At 48.9% G+C, this 25227-nt stretch overlaps 1 protein-coding gene across 1 annotated transcript in view; it reads left to right on the forward strand.

Moving 5' to 3' along the window:
* WSCD1 (WSC domain containing 1) overlaps nt 1-24976 on the forward strand; it is a 157794-nt gene extending 132818 nt beyond the window's left edge. The window contains exons 7-10 of the mRNA XM_069482099.1: nt 11781-11940; nt 12890-13054; nt 21788-21988; nt 23989-24976. Of these exons, the coding sequence (XP_069338200.1) occupies nt 11781-11940; nt 12890-13054; nt 21788-21988; nt 23989-24341 (879 nt within the window). The 3' untranslated portion in view covers nt 24342-24976. The remainder of the gene's footprint in view (nt 1-11780; nt 11941-12889; nt 13055-21787; nt 21989-23988) is intronic.
* Nucleotides 24977-25227: the final 251 nt, after the last annotated feature.

The raw sequence follows: 25227 nt of genomic DNA on the forward strand, positions 1-25227 counted from the left end.
GCCCACGTGCTGGGGTGCAGTAGCCTTGACTTGGCTGTGATACTTGGCAATGTAATAAAACAGGGCTAAGGAGAGAGCAGGGCCTTGTGATGGTGATGATGGTGGTGGTGGTGGTGGTGGTGGTGGTGGTGATATCAACAGAAACTAACATTTATTGACCATTTATTCCATGCCAGGTACTGGCCCAAGCACCTTACATATGTTAACTCATTTCATCCTCATAGCAATCAGAGGTACCATGATCATCTGCATTTTGCAGGTGAGGAAACTGAGGCAGAGAGCTCGAGCAGTCTGCCCGAGGTCACACAGCCAGCGAGTGGTGGAACTGGGATGTGAACTCAGCCAGCCCCATAGCCTGCAGGGGGTTTGAAAGGCACAGGGGCTGGGTGGGCTTCCATGAGGGCAGCTGTGGTTGGACCTGCAGGAGCCAGGCATCCTCTGCAGCTGCCCAGCCCCTCCTGCTCCTTCCCATGCTGCTCTGCGCTCTGGGATGCTGCCCTCTGAGGGGGGTGGGGAACAAAGCATTTTGTATGTGCTTTCTTCTCGCCCAAGTGCATCCTTTGAAGTGGCTCTCCTGCGTCACCAGCATTTCCAAAGCCACTGCCAAGGATGCTTGGGTGTCAGGGCTCCTGTGACAGAATGTGAGCCAAGAAACAGTTTATTGATTTGCAGACATCTGGCCTGGGGACCTCTTCTTCCTCTCTCCGCCTCGTGGGAGCAGCTCTGGGTAGAGGCAGCAGGGATGCCCGCTCAGCTGCCGGGCCCTACTCGTGTGCGCAGGGGGGCAGCCATCTTCCCAGGGCTTCCCTCGCACCTGCAGCTCAGAGCAGTTCCCTGGAGAGACCCCTCATCAGAATCAAAGGAACTCCGCTGGTCCAGGCGTAGGCAGGCCTCCCTCGGTCCCTGGGGGAGTCCTGCTGTGTGCTGGGCGCTGGGCCGGGGCTGTCCCGAAGGCTGTCTTTTGTCATCCTCCTGGTGGCTCCCAGAGGGGAGATGTTCAGATCCCCTGTGTGGGATCTGAAGAGGCAGAGCAGGTTTGCAGAGGTGGGAACCTTCACACAGGCACAGAGCGACCGAGTGGCTTTACAGCCTGTGCTTTCACGTGCTGCTGCCTGTCGTGTGACAGAGGAGGGGAGAGACAGAAGAGAGGAGAAGAAAGAAGGGAAAAGGAAAGGGGCGGCTGTCACAGCCATGTGCCCTTAGCGATGCAGATTAGTTCTGAGTGGATAATGCATACGCATGGAGCACAATAGAATCATACCAAGGGCACCGAGGGGAAGCCTTCCTCTCACTCCATGTCTTCGCCACCCGATTTTCTTTCTTGGAGGCAGCTGATGGTCCTGGCTTCTTGTGTCCGCTTCCAGAGAGCCTCTGACGATTCAGGCAATTGCGTCCTTGTCTGCTCCCGTGTAAACCCACAGACAGTAATGAGCTACACACGCGCTTCTGCCCTGAACCCTTCGCTGGACGATCTCAGAGATTGTTCCACGTCAGTGCAGAAGGTGCCGTATCATTTTGTTTTCCCGCTGCACAGACGTCCTATAATTTATTTAACCACTTCCCTACTGCTAAGCATTCAGGTTGTTTCCAGTCTTTTGCTTTTACAAACAACGCTGCAATGACTACCCTTGTGTGTTCGTAGAGAGAATCTGTGAGAAAAAAATAGCTCAGCAATGCTGGATCAAAGAGGATGTGTCTTTGTCGTTTTTGGTAAAGTTTGTCCAGCCGTCCTTGGCAAAGGTTGTATTACACTAATTCTGTAGCCCTCTCAGTGACGTGGGAAGAGACAAGCCACCCTTGTAATCCTCCTTTTTTGGAGGGAGGGGTTCAAAGCTGCATCCTAGGCTGACGCCCCAGTATTCTGCGGAGCCTCCTCCCGGGCAGCCCATTAGGGCCCAGAGAGTTCTGCCTTGTGCTTACAGACAAGAATTTAAAGATTTAAAACTCTTCAACTTCTATTTTCAGCCTTTCTTCATATTTACTGGCACAAATCCAGGTTGCTGCAATTTCACATTGGAGCAGGTGCCAGAACATCCCTGCAGGCTCTCGGTATCTGTGCCGTTTTGCACCCTTAGCACCTTGCCCGTGGCCCCTCACGATGCGTTTCGAGGACAGGTTACCTGCTCGGCTCTGGCTGGTGCAGCTGGGAACCGTTCAGGTCAGATAACACAGGAAGGGCAGCCGGGGTTCTCAGAAATGGCCTTTGCCCTCAGAACTCACAGCTGGAATCTGTGCTGACACTTGCTCCTCCTCCTGGCCGCCCCTGTATTGTCGGATGGGGGCGTGTCCTCAAGTCCCGTGTTGGGAGCTGCAGGATTCTGCAGCTGTGAGAACAGTCACCATCTCCGGCAGTAAAGTTGAAAGCGGGTCTTGGCAGAACACAATGAGTGGGATTTGCAAAACACGTATGCTGACACGTACAGTGGTAAAGCCATGTGTGGGGCGCCCCGACACGTGGCAGAGTGAGGTCAGTGCCTGAAGAGGGCGAAGAAAGCTTGGAGGGAGGCCGAGAAGGGCAGAGGGTTGCAGCTTTGGGAAGGGGTGGAGCTGGAGGGTGCAGGGCAGCTGAGGGGGATGAAGAGTGCACTGCAAGGGAGGCAGCTGCTTAGCAGGAAGAGGGTGGTGGAAAAGCAGCCCAGTTGGCCCAGAGTGGAGGGTGACTTGGGGTGTCGTCAAAGGTCAGGTGGGGACAAACTGCAGAGGGCCTTGGAGGCCTGCCCCTTTTCCGTGGCCGGGAGGGTGGCATGGCTGGCACGACACTTTGTAGCTGCAGGGAGGGAGCAGGGAGAGCGTGCGAGCTGATGAAGGAGGGAGCACATGTGAGAGACACGCAGGGACAGAATCCACACGAGGGGATGTGGGGACACACAGGAAGGAAAAGTGGGAACCACCGGAGGAGGGTGAGGGTGAGGGATGGGCGGGGCTATTGCAGAGAAGGGGGAGGGGAGTTCCCGGGAGGCAGCGTGCCTCAGGCCACCCTCAGAGATGGGAAGTCAACCTGTGACCTGGTTCTGGAGTCAGGGATTCCAGCAGGGCAGGAGCGATGCCCCTATGCCGTGCATTGGGCTAAGACCACCGTCTGCCCGACAGTGAGCCTTTGGTTCCCAGACTGTCTGTCCATCACCCTTGTCTCGCCCTTGGATATTGGTATAACTTGGACTTGGGCCTTCTGTGCTGTTGGCCCCTCAGCTCTGCAGGTGCCTGGTGGGGGTTCTGCTGGAATCCCGGCTTCCCCATAGAATAGAGTTTTTCAACCTTGGAACCGTTGACATTTGGGTTGGATAGTGCTTTGTTTTAGGGTCTGCCTGTACATTCAGCAGCATCCCTGGCTTCTACCCACTGGTTGCCAGTAGCACCTCCCCACCCACACCCAGCTGTAACCAGACTGTCCCCAGACATTGCCAGAAGTCCCCTGGAAGGCAAAATCTCCCCTGGTTGAGAACCATGACCCTAGAGAGCCCTCCTGAATATGTTGGGTGGCAATGCCCAGGCAGCAATGCCCCGGTGGGGCCACATTCCCCAGGGGGCTGAATCCTGGTGGCCAACTGTCTGGTGAGGAAGAAGCAAATGCTGCCTCCAGCACCGAGGTCTGGAGGATGTGAAATCCGCAGGAAGTTCATCTGCCACGGCCTGCAGAGCCCAGGGACTTACCCAGGAAACCAGGGAATGGTTTCCTCCCTTCTCTCCTGAAGGCCAGGGTAGTGAGAGAGGTGAATTCGGGGATGCCCAGCTGTAATTTCCTGTTCTGAAGTGCCAAGCACGTCCCCTCCGGAAAGGCGGGTGGTGCGGAGGCTGCAGGGCCGTCCCAGTGGCAGCTTTATCTCATCCTAATTTGGCTGAAAAACAAGCTCCAATGCCCTATGATGTGGGAATGGTTAAATTATGCCACAGCCGTACAGTGGACTATAATACAGCCATTGAAAATGTTTTCAAAGACTTTTATGATGGAAAATGCTCACAGTAGAATGTTAAATGGGGCAGAGCTGAGCCTGGGGCTGGGGGGCGAGGGGCTTAATGAGGGCTGGCTGGGCAGTGGGGCCAGAGCAGCAGATGGGAGAGGTGGGGCTTGGAAACAGGAAAAGCGGCGAGGCTCCTTGCAGCGCCACCACTTTTGAGCACCATCTGAGGCTTATTTGTGGCCCCAGATAAAAATCTCTACTGTTTTTTGCTAGTTAGTGAAAATGGATCTGGGGAGCTCCAAGAGTGTAGTTTGACAGAAAAAGAACATTTCGGGCAATATCAGCATCTCAATGATCTGAGTCTCTGCCAGCAAGAGGGACTTGACCAATGTAATGTGTTTTTAAAGCCCAGTAAAATGAGCTTGTCTAATTTCCTGTGATCGTATTGGAGATGGAGGGAAACCTGCTCGCTCTCAGCAGTCTGCAGGATCCTACGCCTCCTTCGAGAAGACGCAAGGTGAGAAAGAGAATGAGGTGGCAGCTTCGATATTTGCATTGCTACCAATTTGGATCTGCGGTAATTAAATTTGAAGTTCGATATTTGCACTTAAGCAGAGAGACCATTCGTGGGACTGTTCCAAAATGGGGCTGATGAATGAAGTCTAACACCATCTGCAAATAGGTCACTAATGTGTGATGCTCCACCAGCTATTATGCCTTGTGATCTGAGGTTTGTCCCCCCAGCAGCTGCTAGTGGCCCTACTGATACAGGAATTGAGGGGAGAGGATAGGAGAGGTGTTGCCCTTTCTTTTTCCCCCTGTTTTAGCCTCTTTTGAGTATCGAAGTTCTTTCTGCAGAATATTAATCACTGGATGTTTTCCCATTGACATTTCTTCTAAGGTGATTGTTTCTCTTTTTCTTTTCTTTCTTTTTGTTAATGGTGGTGCTAACCTGGCCGTCTGTGAAATGGAAAGGTGTGCATTCACGTGCAGCCTCTCTGATCCCCTCTGGACAGCTGCTCTTGCTAAATGCACTTGGATCCCGACAGATGCATCTACCCTAGGTAGACTCATGGTCTCCGTGGGGTCCCCAATTTCATGTCTTTACCCTGCGTTGGGTCTGCACGAGTCTGGGTTTTGTTGAACCTTGGTAATAAGAATTTTCCCTTTGTCAAAATGCTGTAGTCATTCCAGTAAGTGACTGATGTGATGTTGCTTTTAATTTCTTATAGAAGTCTATAGTAAACCTGTTGATATTGTTTTTTGTGTGTGTTTCTAAGAACATTTATTGTTTGTTTATGGAGGGTTACAAAAGTAATGCATATCTATTTTAGAAAATTTGGAAGTGCAAAAATCAAAAAAAAAAAAACTCACCTGTAACTTACCACATCAGAGAAAACAACTAATGACATTTTCCATCCTTTTGGTCTTTTATTCTAGGCGTATACATACTTCATTTGTTTTATGAACATTGAGTCTTTCCTTCGTACACTTGTTCCCTTTTCTCATTTACTATGGTGCAAAGGTTTCCTTTGCTGTGCTGTGCCTTTCAGGGCTCGTTGGCATCCATCCTCTCCTGGTGGACATGTAGGCCGTTTCCTTTTGTTTTCTTTTTCATTTTTGCTATCATAAACAATACCACCACAAACATCCTTAAAGATAAATCTTTGAGCATATTCATAATTATTTCACTGGGCTAAAAGGAGATAAAGAATTTCTGGGGCCACGGGTGTGTACATTTTGTGTGTTTTAGACTTTTGATGCATTTTGGGGAGTGTGTCTTCTAGCCTTATCCTTCTTAAGCTGGTAGAAAGAAGGCTTTAGAGTCATAGTATCCCGGGTTCATGTCCCTTCTCTGCCACTTTCTTGTTTCATGGTCCTGGCTGGATCACAGGACCTGAGCCTCAGTTTTCTCATCTGTTCAGTGGGAGGGGTGGAGGTAAAAATGCCTCACCATGTTGTAATGAGGATTCATCGACTGTGTGGACATGGCCAGAGTTGTGGTTTGTGTTTTGGGATATCTCTAGAGCATTGAGTGTTCCAGATGGAGATTATGGTCATCACTATTATTCAGCTTCCCCATAGTTCTCTTGCTGTGTGGGGTGTGTTTGAGGAACTATCTAAGATGAGGAGCTGGTCCTTTCCCAAGTTGGTGAAAATCCAAGCACCTTGAGATCCTGCTGGTTTGGTAGTTCTAGTCATGCCACACTTTACAGGCTCTTCTGTGTGGTGGAGGTTTGGCAGGGGGGTTGTTGTGTGGGGGTGGGTTGGTGGGTTAGGTAGGTCGCTGTCGGAGGCTCAAGTCTTCAGAAAGCCATGATGCCCATGGAGACAGTCCATAGGGTCCCCTGGAGACACGCTGACTTTGGCCCCAAACAATCATGCTTGGCTTATTCTCATGTCCAAAGCACGATATTCCAATGTCTGTAGAGCGTGTGTTAGAGCTGCCAGCTCCTCAAGGCTGGATACATAGATAGGGACTGGTGAGTTGGCCCTTTACGTGGGGAACAGGAGATGCTGGGGGTGGGTGGGGCAGGGGTGATGCCCACATGCATTTGGCTTCACCTGGACTCAGCCCATCCAGGTTTGCTGAGTGTCTGTCACTCTCCCTCTGAAAGTTCCCTCGAGAGTATTTCAATCCCCAGATCCCCCATATGGATGGAGAGACCAAGACTCAATCATTTAAATCCATACCTACGGACTCCAGAGCCCGTAATCATTAAACTGTGCCGCTTTCACACGAGGAAACCAAGGTGCAGAGATGCAGTAGCCAGCCAGCAGCCCGCAAGTGGGGTTCAAAGCCGGTTCCTTACCACGAGCCTGGGGCTGCTTCCCCCTCCCAGGACCTGCCTCTCAAGTCACACAGCCGCTATTTTCAGTTACAGCATCATTGGACGAGTTTTCAGTCAGCCTGACATTTGCCTGAAAGCAAAAGTCGGCCCCTTTGCCCTCTAAATTAGTTCATTTGCATTGCTATAAAGGAAATGCCCAAGGCTGGGTAATTTATAAAGAAAAGAGGTTTTTGTGGCTCACGGTTCTGCAGACTGTACAAGAAGGATCACGCCAGCATCTGCTCTGGCGAGGGCTTCAGGGAGCTTCCAATCAAGGCAGAAGGTGAAGGGGGAAGCAGGTGTGTCACAGGGTGAGAGAGGAAGGAGGGGCTGGGCTCTTTGAAACAGCCAGCTCTCCCCTGAACTAATAGAGCAAAAACTCTCTTGTTACCATGGGGAGGGCACCAAGCCGTTTGTAAGGGATCTTCCCTCATGACCCAAGCACCTACCACCAGGCCCCACCTCCCACACTGGGGCTCAAGTTTCAGCATGAGGTTTGGAAGGGACCAACATCCCAACCATATCATCCTCCATCCCTGAAGCCACCTCTATGGGCGTCTTCTTTCCTTTTTGTATCTTGAATGTCCACATCTGCCTCTGGAGTGAAGGGAACTGCCCCGGAGGCAAGAGACTGGCAGAGCCAACTTCCGCATTGGGTCTCGGATTTCACGGGAAATCCATCGCACTCGTGTGTCTGCCTCCAAGGCCTGACCTACCATGGTGTGTAGCAGAGCCCTGGACTTGGAGTCCAGAAGGCTGGTGTCTGTTCCTGCTCACCTGATGGGTGGACATCTTGGGCTGTTCAGCGCCTGCCTCCAAGCCTCAGTTTCCCCCTCTCTATGATTCTGTGTAATCCTGGAGATCCTGAGACCGGTGTTCGAGGAGGAATGAAGGTGGAGGAGATGAGGTCCAGATGGGCCAGTTTTTTACAGGGGTCCTGCCTGGGGCCTTGCTCCTTTCCTGGGGGAATGTCCACGCCTTGACCCCTTGGCCACAGACCAGGCCTTTGCACGTGGATCCCTGCCACCCACAGAGCCATGCCCTAGCCGTGTCATGACCTGGCTCCAGGCTGGACGCCCATGCACACTGCAGGCCCAGGCTGAGCCCAGGCTCAGGCTGTAGATGCAATTATCAGGCTAGGATGTGGACCCCCGACCCCCTGCCAATCTGTCCCCAGACACAGCTGAGTGGCTGCCTGTTTAACCCCTCATCTGTTTGATTGAAACAATCCCAAATCTCTGTTCTCACTTTTTCTGCATTGCTCTCTCCGATCCTTTTCTCCCCTTCTCTCTGTCTGTTCCCTCTTTCTCTCTCTCTCTCACTGAAGCTTAGGGTAGGGGTGGGGGAAGCAGGGAAGTTGGCAGAGAGAAAAGATTCATCAATATTTAATTTTTATGGAAATCATGTCCTAGAAATCCCCAAGGGGCTGAAAATTGTTCTGTGTTTTCAGAATCCAGTGATGTTGCTGAAGCGGTTATGTTGTAAATAAAACCACATTACTGTCTGCAGCTCTCCCGTCGCTCTGCAAACACCCGGAAACTTGACAGTTTAATCCACTCAAGGAAGCAAAGAGGTTCGGGTCACCAGTGGGGGCAGCCCGTCCTGCAGCCCTGGGATATAAGATTGTGAGCATCAGCGTCAGCAGCGCCGTTACCGCCGGGCAGGGAGGGAGAGAGAGCCGGCGCGCCCAGCAGGTCTACATGCTGGTGGAACTTGCTCCCTCCAAACAGGAATCCCAGGACAGCAGAGCCCCCCTGGGGTCCCTGGTGGGAGGAGGATTTGCTTAGATGTAGCGGGCTTTCTCCTCCCTCACACCCGCCGTGCAGAAAGATCAGACCCGAGTTGGTTTCAAGCAGCTTTTGGTGGGGTCAGGATTTGGAAAGGATGTTCCTCTGTTCATTCATTCATCTGTTCATTCGTCGCACATTTACTGCACATCCACTGCGTCCGAGACACTGTTCCAGGTACTGCGGATGCAGCAAAGCGCACGGAACACACAGCAATCCTGCTGGCCTTCTCCTGGACAGAGGCAGGCGGCCAACCAAGTGGATAAGTAAAATAGACAATATGTTGTATGGTGATCAGTCCGTGGAGAAAAATGGGGCAGGAGTCGTAGATGTTTACCCATGAGAAATGAAAACATGTATTTGACTAAATGTCATGTACAAGAATGTCCAGTGCTGCTTTATTCGCACCACCTAAAATGCGTGAACAGCCAGATGTCCCTACGTGAGGGAGTGACTCGGCAAACTGGCACGTGCACCCATGGAATGCTACATAGCCATGAAAAGGAACAGTGTGTGGACACGTAGAACAATATGGTTGGCTTTAACAGATACTTTTCTGAACGGAAGAAACCAGGCATGCAAAAAGGTGTACTGAGTGATTCTATTTATGTGATGTTCTATTATAGAATAGACAAAACTGACCCGTGGTGATGGAAATCAGAAGCATGGCTGCTCTGGGGGAGGTGGGATGGCTGTGAGCAGGCACGGGGTCATGGGCGTGCTGCTTGTCTGCATACGCACTTGTCCACACCGAGTGCTCGGCACGCCGGGGCCAGAGCCTTTCATCTAGGTAGGTCATTAAATAAAATTAATAGGAGTAGGGTGTGTGGTGACGGTGAGAGGCGTGTTGAAGCTTGAAAAGGGGGTGGCCAGGGAAGGCCCCATGGAGAAGGTGACTTGAAGAAAGTGGGGGAGAGCCATGAGGGTATCTGGGGAAAGGACATTCCAGGAAGAGGGAACAGCACGTGCAAAGGCCCTGAGGTGGGAGCATAACTAGGGTGGCCAAGGAACTGCAAGAAATGAAGGCATTGTGTCAGTCAGCTCGGGCTGCCATGACAGAGTGCCACAGACTGGGGTGCTTAAACAAAAGACGTTTATTTTCTCACAGTTCTGGAGACTGGAAGTCCGAGATCAAGGTGTCAGCAGGTTTATTTTCTCCTGAGGCCGCTCTCTTTGGCCTACAGACGGCAGCCTTCTTGCTGTGTCTGCACGTGGTCGTCCGTGGTCTGTGTGTTGTCTGTGTCCTAACCTCTTCCTATAAGGACCCTCCGTCATATTGGATGAGGGCCCAACCCTAGCAGTCTCATTTTAATTATCCCTGTAAAGACCCTGCTTCCAAATAAGGTCACGTTCTGAGGTGGTGGTGGAAACGTCAACATATGGGTTTGTGGGGACAAGTTCAGCCCAGCGCAGTCATCGCGGACAGGTGTGCTGCAGACACAGGCCGCCGCGTGCTGCCCTGCTGGGCCGCAGATGCCCGGCTGCTGGCCTCTGCGGCTCCCCACCATGAAGGTGCTGACATGGGACAAAGTGGGATGAGTGCTCTGTGAGGGAGGATGGATGGAGCGCAGAGACCAGAGGTGGCAGTTCTTGGGATCACTTTTCCCAAACTCACGTCAGCAGGAAAACTTGCTTCCAGAAAAGCCGTCCATGTTCTGCTCCAGGGTCTGGCCTCAGATCTCGCATTCTATAGAGAAGTGGCCCGACGGAGTCTCGCTGGAGGTGCTGGCGGGGCCCGTCAGCCTGCTGTGCACTCACTCGCAGCGGCTTCTCAGCTTGAAGACGGACGAGGGAGCGGGGAGGGTCTTCTCTGGGCACTGCCAGGCACCTAGGAGAGGGTCCGGCCTGTGCCTACAAAAGCAGCCTGACGCTGGGGGCAACATCTGCCCACATCTCCCCCCGCCCCGCCGGCCTGCGTCGCCCACCCTGGGCCTGGACACTGTCTATTGTCTTTTATGAGTGCCGAGATCTTCAGCTTGACCTGGCCGTGCTCAGAAAATGCTATTGATTTTCTTTTACTTATTTATTTATGAGATTTTTGCTGTGAGCAAAAAATAAAAAGGTTTGTGCAGCGCTTCCCTTGGCAGGGAGAAGTTTTCTCCACCCACTGCCTCGCTCCCCGGTGCACATACTCGCAGACGACTCTCTCATCTCTCTCCGCTCCAGCAGTCCTGCGTCTCCTGGCTGTGGGATGCAGGGAGGGCCGGGATGACATGGGGCTAAGTGTCCTACCTCGTGCCCAGGACGGAGTAGGTGCTCAGAAAATACATGTGAGAGAGGTGGGTGGATGCATTTTTGAGCAAGCCATGGCCGATGCCCTAAGGGCTAGGGAGGCTGAGGATGGCCCATACCTCTGTGGAAGAACCTACTCTGTTCCAGGCCCAGTGCTGGGCCATTTGGACCTGTCTTATCTAGCCCTTGTCATAAACATACAAGGTGGATTTTATTACCATTTTCAATGATGAAATTCGGAGAGGTTAAGCACCTTGCTCGAGGGTGCCCAGTAAGTGAGCTGGAATTCACACTCAGGTCTTCAGGATGCCAGCACCCCAGCTCTCCCCATTGCGTGGTGCTGCCTGCCCCAAGGAGAATAAGAGCTCACTTAAGAGACTACTGGGAGCTGACTTGGCCCACAGAGCAAGTCCCCTCCCTTCTCCTAACCCTGGCAGGGCCCTTCCGTTTTCAGGAAGCTCCCGCTAGGCTAAGCACCTTGAGTGGGAACAAGGTCTGCTCTTCCCAAGCCAGTCCATCATTGGAAAAATGACTGTACAGGAATCTGTCCCCACCCTACAGTGGGACGTCAGGCACGAGAGTTGGCTTTGGTGTCTTTCCAGGGAGGTGGCTGGCCAACAAGGGCCAGAAGGAATTCCAGTCCTCTCTCAGGGCTCAAGGTCCGTTGGTTGACAGTGTAACATGTTGAGCCCTGGAGCTGTCCTGTGTCAGCTAATCTGTCTGTCCCACTCTGTCCCACACAGATGTCCACTCATGTGGATATACTGCCCAGAGTGACCTTTCCCTCCCTGTCACTCCTGACAAATGCCACAGCATCTCAAAGGCCCAGGGAAAAATCACATCCTTTTGAGCTTTGTGTCCCCTGGGTTTGGGCACACAGCCTGGTGATAGAAGGAAGGTGGCCATCCCTGTGGACCCCGTGCAGCTGGTGGTACGTCCCACATGTTCATCTCAGTTCCTGAGCTGTGGGAGGCACAGTTCTCACATTCACTCAAATGTGCTTCTCATCCTTTCTTACTCTTCCCTGGCAGGAATTCCCTTTGGCCGTCCTCAGGGGCTGGAAATGCTACTGTGCTTACCCTACCCCTCAGTTCAGCCTGCGGGATGCCATGGACAGCTCGCTATGTGACCAGGACCCTGAGGTCCAGAGGCTGGCAGATTACTGCGAGGTCTACCAGACACCTGTGCAAGGTGAGCTCTGTACCCACCACTGGTTGTAGCATTTGGTATTTGGTCTGGGGGTTACAGAGAGCTTCCACGGTTTGGAGATGCCATTCATGGCTGAGTGTGCAGTCCTGGGGACCCCAGCATCTTAATGGGTAATGGAGATAATGGGAAGGATGAGGCCTCCACCCTCCCTGGAGGCTAAATCCTGGACTCACATTGAAGAACATCGTACTCTTTATCTGAGTCTCTCTGGAAACAACAGTGCTATGAGGAAGAGAGAAAGAGCAAAATGAGGCAGGGACCAGAGGGGAAGCAATAGCGAGGTGGTGGGGTTGGGAGGCATGGTAAGAATGGGCTCCCAGGGGCCACAGGGACCTCTGGTGCCTCCAGGACCTGGGCATCCTCTTTGGTATGAGTATCAGGACTGACCTTAGGAACTGATGAGAGGAAGTGCAGGTGAAGAGGGATGTTACCACCTTTATCAAGTGCCTACTGTGACCCAGCACAGCCCTGGAGGCTTTGGGCCTTTCCCCTGGTGATTTCATGTGTTCCTTGCAGCAGCCCTGAGGATGAGATGCAGAGTTGCTTGCCTGAAATTAGTCCAACCCTGGTTTGTTGTTGGCTGTACCTGGGTGTGGGCATTGCTCAGTCTAGCCACAACCCCTGTGTACCTCCCTAGCATAATCTGGAGTTACCTACGCTATGCTGGGAGCAAGGCTTTGGCTGTGGCTATGGAGACAGAGCGAGGGTCAAAGACCCATAGGGTGCCTGATTCCCACCCACTCTTGCACTGGGGTGTCATGGGGTTTGCAGCCAAGGTACAGGTGGAAAATCTCTTTCCCTCTTTGGGACTTGGTTTCCCCACCTATTAAATGGGAGTCTTGGATCATCAGTCCGTGTCTAGGGGAATCCAGTGGTGAATCTGTCAATCAAAATGGAAGTGAGTAACCCTCTGATACTTCTGGACTTTCAGACACTCGGTGCACAGACAGAAGGTTCCTGCCCAACAAATCCAAAGTGTTTGTAGCTTTGTCAAGCTTCCCAGGAGCTGGAAACACATGGGCACGGCACCTCATTGAGCATGCTACTGGCTTCTATACAGGGAGCTACTACTTTGATGGAACCCTCTATAACAAAGGTAAGTCAGAGCTGCAAGGGAGGGTAGAAGGCAGCTCCCAGTGGCCAAACTGTTACCTTGCCAGCTGAGCTCCTCAGAGCACTAGAGCAGTATATCTTAAACTTGAGTATGCATAAAAACCACCTGTATATGGAGCCACTGTGTGCTACACTCACCCCTCAGGGACCAAGGACCAGCCTGCCTGGTGGTCCCCATCCATAGCAAACCTATGCCACTGCCTCCACAGACACCCACTGTCTGGGCTATTGAAGCACTTGCAGACACCACTGATGTTTATTACAGCTAAAGAAATTACATGGCGACTACACTACTGCACCCACCCAGAACCAAAGCCAAACCAACACTATAGGACACATCTACAGGAAAAAGTCTTTCCCTATGAAAGCTACTCCATAAAATTGGAAGAAGTGACTGTTCCACCAGATGTACAGATATCAACATAGGTACACAAGAAACAGGAAAGAGCAAGAAAACACGACACTTCCAAAGGAACACAATAATTCTCCAGGAACAGACCCAAAGCAAAGGAAATCTGTGAAATGTCTGAAAAGTAATTTAAAATAATGACACAAGATACAAGCAAGATACAAGAGAATAAAGATAGAGAATTCAATGAAATCAGGAAAACAATTCCTGATCTGAATGAGCAACTCAACAGAGATAGATATCAAAAAGAACCAAACATATCTGAGAGCTGAAGAATTAAGTGAATGAAATAAAAAAACACACACACAATTGAGAGCTTCAGTAATAGACTAGATCAAGTAGAAGAAGGAATTTCTGAACTTGAAGACAGGTATTTTGAAATAATCCAGTGAGACAAAAAACAACAAAAAATAATTAAAAAGAATGAAGAAAACCTATGGAACTTATAGGGCACCATTATGTGAACAAATATCTGCACTGTGGGCTTTTGAGAAGGTAAATAGACGGGAAGAGGCCTAGAAAAACTATTTAATAAATAATAGCTGAAAACTTCCCAAATCTTAGGAGAGATATAGACATCCAGATCCAGGAAGCTCAAAGATTCCCAAATAGTTTCAACCCAAAAAGGTCCTCTCCAAAGCATAATGTAGTCAAACATCAAAAGTCAAGGACAGACTTCTAAAAACAGCAAAAGAAATTAAGTCACATATAATTAGTCACATTAGACTAACAGCAGATTTCTCTTCAGAAACCTTATAGGCCATAAGAGAATGGGAAGATACGTTCAAAGAGCTGAAAGAAGAAAACTGTCAGCCAAGAATACTATACCCAATAAAACTATCCCTTCAGAAATGAAAGAGAAATAAAGTCTTTCCTAGACAAGCAAAAATGAGGTAATTAGTCACTACCAGACTGGCCTTACAAAAAATGCTTAAGGACGTCCTACATTTGTAAGCAAAAGAATGACAACCACCATCATGAAAACACATCAAAGTATAAAATACAGTAGTAAAACAGATATACAAGTGAAAAATAGAAAGGAATTAAAGTTTATCACTACAGAAAACCATGAAACCACAAAGATAAATAATAAGAGAGGAATAAAGGAACATAAGGTATACAAAATAACCAGAAAACAATTAATAAAATAACAGAAGTAAGTCCTCACTATCATAACAAACTTGAATTGATTAGATTACCCAATTGAAAAAATATAAACTGGCTGAATGGGTGAAAAATCAAGACCAAACTATTTGCTGCCTGCAAGAAACTCAACTCACCTTTAAAGACACACATAGACTGAAAGTGAAGGGATGGAAAAAGATATTGTACGCAAATGGAAACCCAAAGTGAACAGGAGTAGCTATACTTACATCAGAGAAAATAGAATTTAAGTCAAAAGCTGCAGAAAAACAAAGAAGGGTCATTGCATATAATGATAAAGGGATCAATTCAGCAAGAAGATATAACAATCATATATGCAACGCCAGAGTACCCAGATATGTAAAGCAAATAGTGTTAGATCTAAAGGGAGAGATAAACACCAATATAATAATAGTTAGGAACTTCAGCATCCCACTGTCAACATCATACAGATCATTTAGAGAGAAAATCAACAAAGAAACATCAGATTAAACTGCACTATAGACCAAATGGACCTCAGAGACATTTACAGAACATTTCATCCAACAGGTGCAGAATACAGCACATGGAACATTCTCCAGGATATGTGAGTTCACAAAACGTGTCTCAACACATTTTTAAAAATAAAAATAATATCAAGTATTTTTTATGTCCATAATGGAATAAAACTAGAAATCAATAACCAGAAGAACTTTGGAAACTGTACAAATACATCAAAATTAAATATCCAGGCAAGCTGGCACACACCTATAGTCCCAGCTATTTGGGAGACTCAGGTGGGAGAATTGAATCCAGGAGTTCGAATCCAGCCTGGGGAACATAGCGAAACCCTGTCTCTAAAAAAATACATTTTTAAATGCCCAATGGGTCAAGGAAGAAACTAGGAAAGAAATTTAAAAATTTCTTGAAACAAATGAAAACAGAAACACAACATACCAAAACGTATGGGATATAGTAAAAGAAGTACTAAGAGTGAGATTTATAGCAATAAATGCCTACATCAAAAAAGTAGAAAGATTTCAAATAAACAACCTAATTATGCACCTCAAGAAACTAGAAAAATGAGAATAAACCAACCCAAAATTAGTAGAAGGAAAGAAATGATAAAGATCAGAGTAGAGATAAATGAAATAGAGATTACCAAAATTACAAAAGATCCATGGAAAAAAGTTGATTTTTTGAAAAGATAAACAAAATTGACAAACCATTAGCTAGACTAAAAAAAAAAAAAAAAGATAAAAGACTCAAATAAAATAAGAAATGAATAAGAATACATTACAATTGATAACACAAAAATACCAAGGATCATTAGAGACTATTATGAACAACTCTATATTAACAAATTGAAAAATCTAGAGGAAATAGATAAATTCTTGGACACATGCCTACCAAGATTGAACCAGGAAAAAATAGAAAACTTGAACAGAAAGATAATGAATAATGAGATTGAATCAGTAATAGAAAGTCTCCCAACTAAGAAAAAACTCAGGACCAGACAGCTTCACTGCTGAATTCCAACAACTTTTAAAGAAGAACTAACACTAGTTTTTCTCAAACTATTCCAAAAATTTGAAGGGGAAGAAATTCTTCCAAACTCATTTTATAAGGCCAGTATTATCCTGATATCAAAACCAAGGACACAATAAAAAAGAAAACTATAGGCCAATATCCCTGATGAACATAAATGCAAAAATCCTTAACAAAATACTAGCAAACCAAATCTAACAGCAAAAAGATCATATACCACTATCAAGGGGAATTCATCCCAGGGATGCAAGGATGGCTCAACATATGCAAATCAATGTGATACATCACATCAACAGAATGAAAGTCAAAAACCCATGTGATCATCTCAATAGATGGAGAAAAAGCATTTGACAAAATTCAACATCCCTTCATGGCAAAAGCTCTCAACAAATTAGGTGTAGAAAGAATATACCTCCACACAATGAATGCCATATATGACAAACCCACAGCTAACATCATATTGAACAGGGAAAAGTTGAAAACTTTTCCTCTAAGAGCTGAAACAGGACAGGGATGCCCACTTTCACCACTTCTAGTCAACATAGTACTGGAAGTCCTAGCCAGAGCAGTTAGGCAAGAGAAGGATATAAAGAGCATTTAAATTGAAAAGGAGGGAATAAAATCATCCCTGTTTGCAGATGACATGATTTTTTTTTTTTTTTTTTTTTTTTTGAGTCAGAGTCTTGCTCTGTTGCCCAGGCTAGAGTGCAGTGGCATCATCAGAGCTCACTGCAACCTCAAACTCCTGGGCTCAAGAAATTCTCCTGCCTCAGCCTCCCAGGTAGCTAGGACTACAGGCATGTGCCACCATGCCTGGCAAATTTTTCTGTTTTTTGTAGAGATGGGGTCTCACTCTTGCTCAGGCTGTTCTCAAACTCCTGACCTCAAGTGATCCTCCCACCTTGGCTTCCCAAAGTGCTAGGATTACAGGTGTGAGCCATCACACCCAGCCTGACATGATCTTATACATAGAAATACCTAACTACTTCACCCAGAAACTCTCAGAACTGATAAATGAACTTTATCAGTAAAGCTGTAATATACGAAACCAACATAAAAAAATCAGTAGCATTACTATACACCAATAGAGAACTAGCTGAAAAAGAAATTAAGAAAGCAATCCCATGTACAATAGCTACAAAACAAAAATACCTAGGAACAAATTTAACCAAGGAAGTGAAAAATCTCTACAGGGAAAATTATAAAATGCTGATGAAAGAAATTGAAAACGACACAAAAAATGGGAAAACATCCCATATTTATGGATTGGAAGAATTAATATTGTGAAAATGACCATACTACCAAAAGAGATCTACAGATTCAATGCAATCCCTATAAAAATACCAATAACTTTCTTCACAGAAATAGAAAAAGCAATCCCCAAATTCATATGGAACCCCAGAAGACAGCGAAGAGCTAAAACAATCATGAGCAAAAAATAATAAATAAACAAAGCTAGAGGCACCACACTACTTCAAAATATATTACAAAGCTTTAGTAACCAAAACAGTGTGATACTGGCATAAACACAGACATAGAGACCAATGGAACAGAGAACCTAGAAATAAATCCATGCATTTATAGCCAACTTATTTTTGACCAAGGCATCAAGAACATACACTGGGGGAGGCAGAGTCCCTTCAATAAATGATGCTGGGAAAACTGGACATCCGTATGCAGAAGAATGAAACTAGACATCTATCTCTGTTATATACAAAAAAAAAATCAATTCAAAATATATTAAAGACTTAAATGCAAGACCAAAATCTGTGAAATTAGTAGAAAACATAAGAGAAATGCCTCAAGGTATTGGTCTGGGTAAAGATTTTTTTGGATAAGACCATAAAAGCACAGGCAACAAAAGCAAAAATAGATGAAGGAGATTATGTCAAACTAAAAAACTCCTGCACAGCAAAGGAAACAATCAACAGAGTGAAGAGACAGCCTGCAGAATGGGAGAGAATATTTTCAAGCTATTCATGTGCCAAGAGATTTATATCCAGAGTATACAAGGAACTCAACAGCAAGAAACAAATAGTCTGATTTTAAAATTGGCAAGCGATGTGAATAGACATTTCTCAAAAGAAGACATCCAAAGGGCCAACAGGTATATGAAAAAATGCACATCGTCACTAATTATCAGGCAGATGCAAATCAAAATCACACTGAGACATCATCACACCCTAGTTAGAATGGCTGTTATCAAAAAAAAAACAAAAAATAAATGCTGGCAAGGATGTGGAGAAAAGGGAACTCTTCTCTACTGTTGGTGGGAATGTAAATTAGTAAAGCTGTTATGGAAAACAGTATGGAGATTCCTTAAAGAAAAATAGAACTACCATATGATCCAGCAATCCCACTCCTGGGTTTATATCCAAAGAAAAGGAAATTGATATGTCAAAGAGGTGTCTGCATTCCTGGGCCTGTTGCAGCACTATTCACAACAGTCAAGATATGGAATCAACCTAAGTGTCTGTCAACAGATGAATGGATGACGAAAATGTCACATGTATACACAAAGGAATGCTATTCAGCCATTAAAAAAAAAAAATCCCCATCATTCATGGAAACACGGATGAGCCTGGAGGATGTTATGTTAAGTGAAATAAACCAGGCACAAAAAGATAAATGCCACATGTTCTCACTCGTGTCAAAGCTGAAAACGTTCATCTCCTAGAAGTTGAGAGTAGAATAGTGGTCAGTAGGGGCCGGGAAGGGTAGAGGGGTGGGGATAGGGAGAGGTTAGTTAACGGATACAAAATTACAGCTAGATAGGAGGAATAAGTTCTAGCATGTTCAGCACTGTAGGATAACTATAGTTTACAATAATTTATTGTATATTTTCAGATAACCACAAGAAAGGATTTTGAATGTTTCCAACACAAAGAAATGATAAATGTTTGATGCAATGGATATGCTAATTACCCTGATTTGGTCATTACACATTGTATACATGCATCAAAGTATCACACTGTACCCTATAAAAATGTACAGTTATTACATATCAACTAGAAATAATAATAAAACATATTTTTAAGTTAAAAAAAAAAGAATCACTTGGAGGGCTTGTTAAAACATGGATTCCGGCCCACACCTGCAACGAGTCTGATGCAGGTGGTCTGAGGTGGGGCCTGGGAATTTTCATTTCTAACAAGTCCCCAGGTAATGCTGATGCAGGCAGCCCTGGAACCTCACTTTGAGGGGAACTTTGTGAGGTAGTGCCTGCTCTGGATTCAAAGGAAAACACTAGCAGTTTGAAATTCCCCTCTATAAACATTTCTTGAATTTTCCTTAATGTTTAAAACTCTCAATAATTAGGCATCATCTGCTTATTCCTGGTTTTTGTTTGTTTGTTTGTTTGTTTTGGGTTTTTTTTTTTTTTTTTGAGGCAAGCAAAGGGTAGTTGATCAAAATGCAATTTTTGAAAAATAGGTCCAAAAATCTTCAACAGTTTTATGATTTCTAATCTTCTCCTTGTAAAAATAAGAGGCGTCATTATGCCAAGAAAATTAATTAAAGGGCTCAAGTCTGTGTGCTGTTTAAGAATGAAGAACTTCAAACAAGTCCAATGGCATCTAAATTTGGCAAAATTTATTTCTCCATTGTCAAGTGTTATAACATTTTTTCTGGGTTTCTTAACCAGAATTTGGTTTGGGAAAAGATGATGCTATGAGTAACATCCTAGAGAAACAGAAGCTTCCTGGGCTTGGCAGTGCAGTGAGTTCTGGACTCACTCACAACAATCTCGGTCTGGTTGGGGAAAAGCCAAGGTTGTGCATATATATATATGCCAGCCCTGTCATCTTTGAGAGCCTTGAGTGTTATGGGCACCTTCAGATGAGGGAGGAATTGGCCAGATAAGCATGTGATCCTGCCCACCTGGCCTAGCCCCCAGGAATCGCCCACTGTGCCCAGGCTGCAGTTACCCACCTTGTTCGCCTAGACGGCCTTTACCTTATTCAAGCAGCTGGCTCATTGGTCTACACGTGGCTCAGTGGCCCAATGATTGAATAGCCAGCCATAAAGGTTGGGATGACACTGCCTTGAACATGCCTTAGATGCATCTTTGAACCTTATGGGACTGTTAGACGTAGCCACTGGCCTCAGAGCACGGATGAGGTGATGACACACACACACGCAAAACTCACAAGGCATGTCCAGCACCGAAATGCCAACCCCATTGTGGTAGGTGAGTGTGGCCTGAGCTGCAACACAGAGTGGCTGTTATTGGAATAGCTGAGGCAGCGTGAAAGGCACCCCGGTCTCAAGGTTGTTAAAAATCAGATTTTGCATTTATTCAGTCCACGGTTTGACTCTTCCTTTCATGGCAATTCTTAGCCATTTGACAGAGTGAATCAAAGCAAGGGTTTTTGGTGTTTGGCCCATGGCCGGGATGACTTTGAAGCTTGTTGAGTTTCAAAGGGTAAACCCAGACTTCCAGATTCAAAAGAGACTTGCATGTTCCAGGCATCAGAGAATCTTTCACTGCTCACTGTAGATACAAATGCAGGTGGTAGGACTCATTTTGTTTCCAAGAGCCCATGAGCATGTATGGAGCGTGTTCCAGAGCTGGATGGCATGGCTACGTTGGGGTGTGGCCGCAGATTAGGTTCAGGAGACATCTTTCCAGGAGGTTCTCTGTGACATCCGGCTATTTGGTACCCCCTGCTCTTTGTTGCCATAAGCTCCTATGCTCTGCACTTGGGCTACTTCCGCTATTAGAATATAAGTCTAAAGACAGGGTCTGAGTCTTATCCCTTTAACCCCAACATCAAGTGTACACAGTGAGCTCACAGTAACCTCTGTTGATAAATGTGTGGCTCTGGATGGAGGGGTGGAGTCTGTCCTTCTCGGCCAGTAGTCATTCAGTCCCCAGTGCTGTACCAGGGGGCCAAGGAAAGGGACAGGCCCCAGGGAGGCTGGGCAATGTGAGCAAGTCTCCATTTATAAAAATGAGGTCCTGAGTTCTTCAAGGCTGGGCTCAAACGTCATGGTTGAGACTTTTACCAGAGCTACTCTGGGGGCATCCAAGGTGAAGGACGTGCATGTATGCAAGGCTGGGCCTCTGTTGTATGACTGTGGCATAAGGTCAGAGGGTGGGGCTGCACCTGCTTACAGCCATTGAGCCTGTTGGTGGAGAGCCTGCCCCCACTGCGGGGAGGGGGGTGGAAGCTGGGGACCTCACAGGGACACACAAAGCCATGTGCAGAGAGCCCTGTTGGTATTTCCATGGTGCTGTGTGCTCTTGGGCAAGTCACACACTCACTCTGAGCCTCAGTCTCTTCATCTGGCTATGCTGCAGCTGTGGTTAAATCACAAGGTTATTTGTGACGCTCGCGTAAAATATCTCCATGAAAATGCCAAAAATGTATGTCCACATCTCCACACATAAAGAGGACATGCTCGGGCCCTCCCTCCCTGGGGGCCTGCTCTGAGATGCCTCCTGCTCTCACTTTCCCTTGGACAGGGGTCCCTCCTGTGGCAGCCACTCCTATCACCACCTGTAGGTCCTCCCAGTGCCCTCTGCTGTGCCACCCATGATACCAGCGCAGGTTAGCGTTCAGACCTGTCTGCTGCTGTAGGAGGGGGCCCCACGGACACCTTCCTGCACGGGGGCCCTCTCATTTCTTCCGGCAGGGTTCAAGGGCGAGAAGGACCACTGGCGGAGCCGGCGCACCATCTGCGTGAAAACCCACGAGAGCGGTAGGAGGGAGATTGAGATGTTCGACTCGGCCATCCTGCTGATCCGGAACCCGTACAGGTCCCTGGTAGCCGAATTCAACAGGAAATGTGCCGGGCACCTGGGCTATGCCGCTGACCGCAACTGGAAGAGCAAAGGTAAACGGGGCTGGGCAGGGGCTGCTTATCCGTGCGGGCAGGCTGCCCGTTGGGACGCAGGATTAGTATGCACACACAGGTAGCCACTCAAACCCATCTTCGTGGGGACCTGCTGCTGCCGTGCCTGGGCTTGAGCTCACCTCCTGCCCGTCTCCTCTGCGCCTGCTCAGGTCCGTGCATTGTGGGATACCTAGATACCAGCTCGATTGCCAGGAACCTCTTCTGCCCCCCACAAGTGGGATAACAGGGTAGTCTACATCTCCTTTCTATCCCTGCTCATACCCAGGAGCTCACACGGAGCGGGGGGAAGAGCACTGGTTTGGGATGTGTGTGGACCTGGTTTGCACCCTCCTCTGCATCCAGAACCAGGGTCCTCCTTTATCAAATGACACGGTAGCCTGCATGTCATGGGGCTTTCAAGGAGCAGTGGGATGACATGTGTGCCCTGCCTGGGGTCAGGACTCAGCGTGTCAGTTCCCTCCTAAGCTGCCTCTCGCTGACCCCTCACACTGTCCCGTAGGGGAATCACATGAGCCCAGAGAACATGGCTGCAGGACTGCCCAGGTGGCCTAGGTGGCGGGTGACAGAACTGGGATGCAAACCCGATGTCTCAGTCAGTTGTGGCTGCCACAGCAAAACACCAGCCTGGAGGCTTACGCAGCAGACATTTATTTCTCGTAGTTCTGGGGGCTGGAATTCCAAGATCAAAGTGTCTGGTTTCCCGTGAGGGCCCTCGTCTTGGCTTACGGACAGCCACCTTCTCGCTGTCTCCTCACGTGATGTGGAAAGCTCTGGTGTTTCTTCTTACGAGGGCCCCACCCTCCTGACCTCATCTAACTCTAATTTCCTCCCAAAGGCCCCGTCTCAAATGCCGTCATATTGAGGGCAGGGCTTCAACATATGAATTTTGCAGGAATACAACATTCAGTCCATAACGCCCGAATTTCCTGATTCGGGGTCAGATTGGCTTGTTCCCCAGCGCAGCTTTACTCATGGAGTCAGTCCACTGACCCACACGTACTGAAGTCCTACTGTGTGCCAGGTACAGGGCAAGGCACCGGGGCCCAGGCTACTGGCATCGGGTTCTCTGTCCTGGAGGCACACACAGTCTGGCCTCTGGGCGATGGATAACAGAGATGCGAGTCTGGATGGTGAGTGACGTGAAATTAAGTCACCCAGAAGTAAAGCTGTGACCCGGCAGGGTGCTGGTGAGAGGAGATGCTGAGGACCTCCTGGCCAGGCCTGTGCTTCCATCTGCCTGTGTCTCTGGATCCACAGAGGCCTATGGGTGGCCTCGCTGGCGTCCAGTACTTCCCTTCCCCTGTCACCCTCCTCCCAGACCAGCCCCCTCCCAAGTCAGGCAGGCTGAGCCCACAGCCCTCCTCTGCCTCTTCTAAGCTGTCTGCCCCCCAGAGACTCAGTTTTCTCATCTTAAAAACAAGGACAGTCCCTGTCTCGTAGGGCCATTGTGAAGATGAGAGAAAGCAGCCCCTTTGCGTGGTATTTGAGGTATATTAATAGCCCAACTATGGAAACTATTTTTGTAGGGATGATTTCTGACCTCTGTACCCCCACCCGCCTCCAAAAAAATAATAATTTCCTAATTTTCTGGAAAAGAAATCTCGTGGAGTAGATCACCTGCAAAAGTCGGAGCCACCCCTGTCTGTGGCTTCATCGTGTGTCCTACTGCGCGGCAGTTTCACGAGTCTGAACAAACACAGGGCACCGTAAGCACCCAGCAAGCACCACGTCAGCTTAGCTTTACGGGAACCCCCGGGCCAGGCAATGGAGCCCCCACGGCGCCTTCATCTCTCCAGGAGGCCCAGCAGCCCACAGCACACACACTGCACGGTCACCGAAAAGGTCTTCGGGCGGGGGGTGGGGACTCCAGGCAGGTTGGCCCCAGGCGGCGGGCAGTGGAACGTCCCAGCTGTTTCCCTCTCCTGAGCAGGCTGACGGGACCACCCCCTGACCCTGCGTCCCTTCTCTCCCCGCCCCAGAGTGGCCGGACTTCGTCAACAGCTACTCCTCGTGGTGGTCCTCGCACGTGCTGGACTGGCTCAAGTACGGGAAGCGGCTGCTGGTGGTGCACTACGAGGAGCTGCGGCGCAGCCTGGTGCCCACGCTGCGCCAGATGGTGGCCTTCCTCAATGTGTCCGTGAGCGAGGAGCGGCTGCTCTGCGTGGAGAACAACAAGGAGGGCAGCTTCCGGCGGCGTGGCCGGCGCCCCCACGACCCCGAGCCCTTCACCCCAGAGATGAAGGACTTGATCAATGGCTACATCCGGACAGTGGACAAGGCCCTGCGTGACCACAACTGGACTGGGCTGCCCCGGGAGTATGTGCCCAGATGATAGGCCCCGCCCCTCGCCACCCACCCCTGCTGAGCGGCACAGAGTCACCGCAGGGCTGCGCACCCACTCCGATGCCCAGGCCTGTGGCCTCGCTGGGACGCACAGTCGGCAGGGAAGCCGCTGGGGACCTGGTCACAGACACACGCACATCACGGGACAGACGCAATGGACACACATTCCTAGCCAGACACCCACACCTTCTCAGACACCACTCCACGCTCGCCTGTATCGACGCAGCTATGCCACCCGCCCAGGGTGTGCCAGGCGCTCCCAGATGCAGACGCAGCCACGCACAGATGCGACACTCAGATGCCAGGTTGTGCGCTGCCTGTCTCTCGCACACACATGCACCCCAGGCTCTCTGAGACCCTAGGGTTCCTGTGTCCACACCTGGCATAGACTTGTTTGCCGGGGTCCTAGACTCTGGGGTGCGGGGCTGGGTGGGTGTCCCTGCTCTGAGCAGCAAGGACCGTGGGGGTAGAGGTGGGCAGAGACCGCTGCTGCTGCTGGGCTGTGTGGCCCTGACCACGTGTCTGACATCCCATAAATGTGTGTGGTGTGGCTTCCAGGCACCCCAGACTCGCCAGCCCTGCCTCTCTCTTCTCTGTGGGTGGGCTGGCAGCATGGTGGGCAGAGTGGAGCCCCCACCCCAATACACACACCAACCTCGGGACCAGCTGCGTCAAGTCTGTGCACCGCCTGCCGCCCCTCTGACTCATCCTGTAACAGAGCTCCTCGGCGTGGGGCCTCCTTGCCTGGCTTCTCCCTCCAACTGTCCCCCCGGAAGCCGGGGATTCATGCCATGCCCCAGAAGCAGGGTGTGAGGATGGTCGGGGGGGTTTCCAGGGGAGTGCGGGACCCCAAGGGGTCCATATGCCAGCAGGAA

The sequence above is a fragment of the Eulemur rufifrons genome, chromosome 9 (genome assembly GCF_041146395.1).
Source record: "Eulemur rufifrons isolate Redbay chromosome 9, OSU_ERuf_1, whole genome shotgun sequence".
In the NCBI taxonomy this organism is placed as follows: domain Eukaryota; kingdom Metazoa; phylum Chordata; class Mammalia; order Primates; family Lemuridae; genus Eulemur; species Eulemur rufifrons.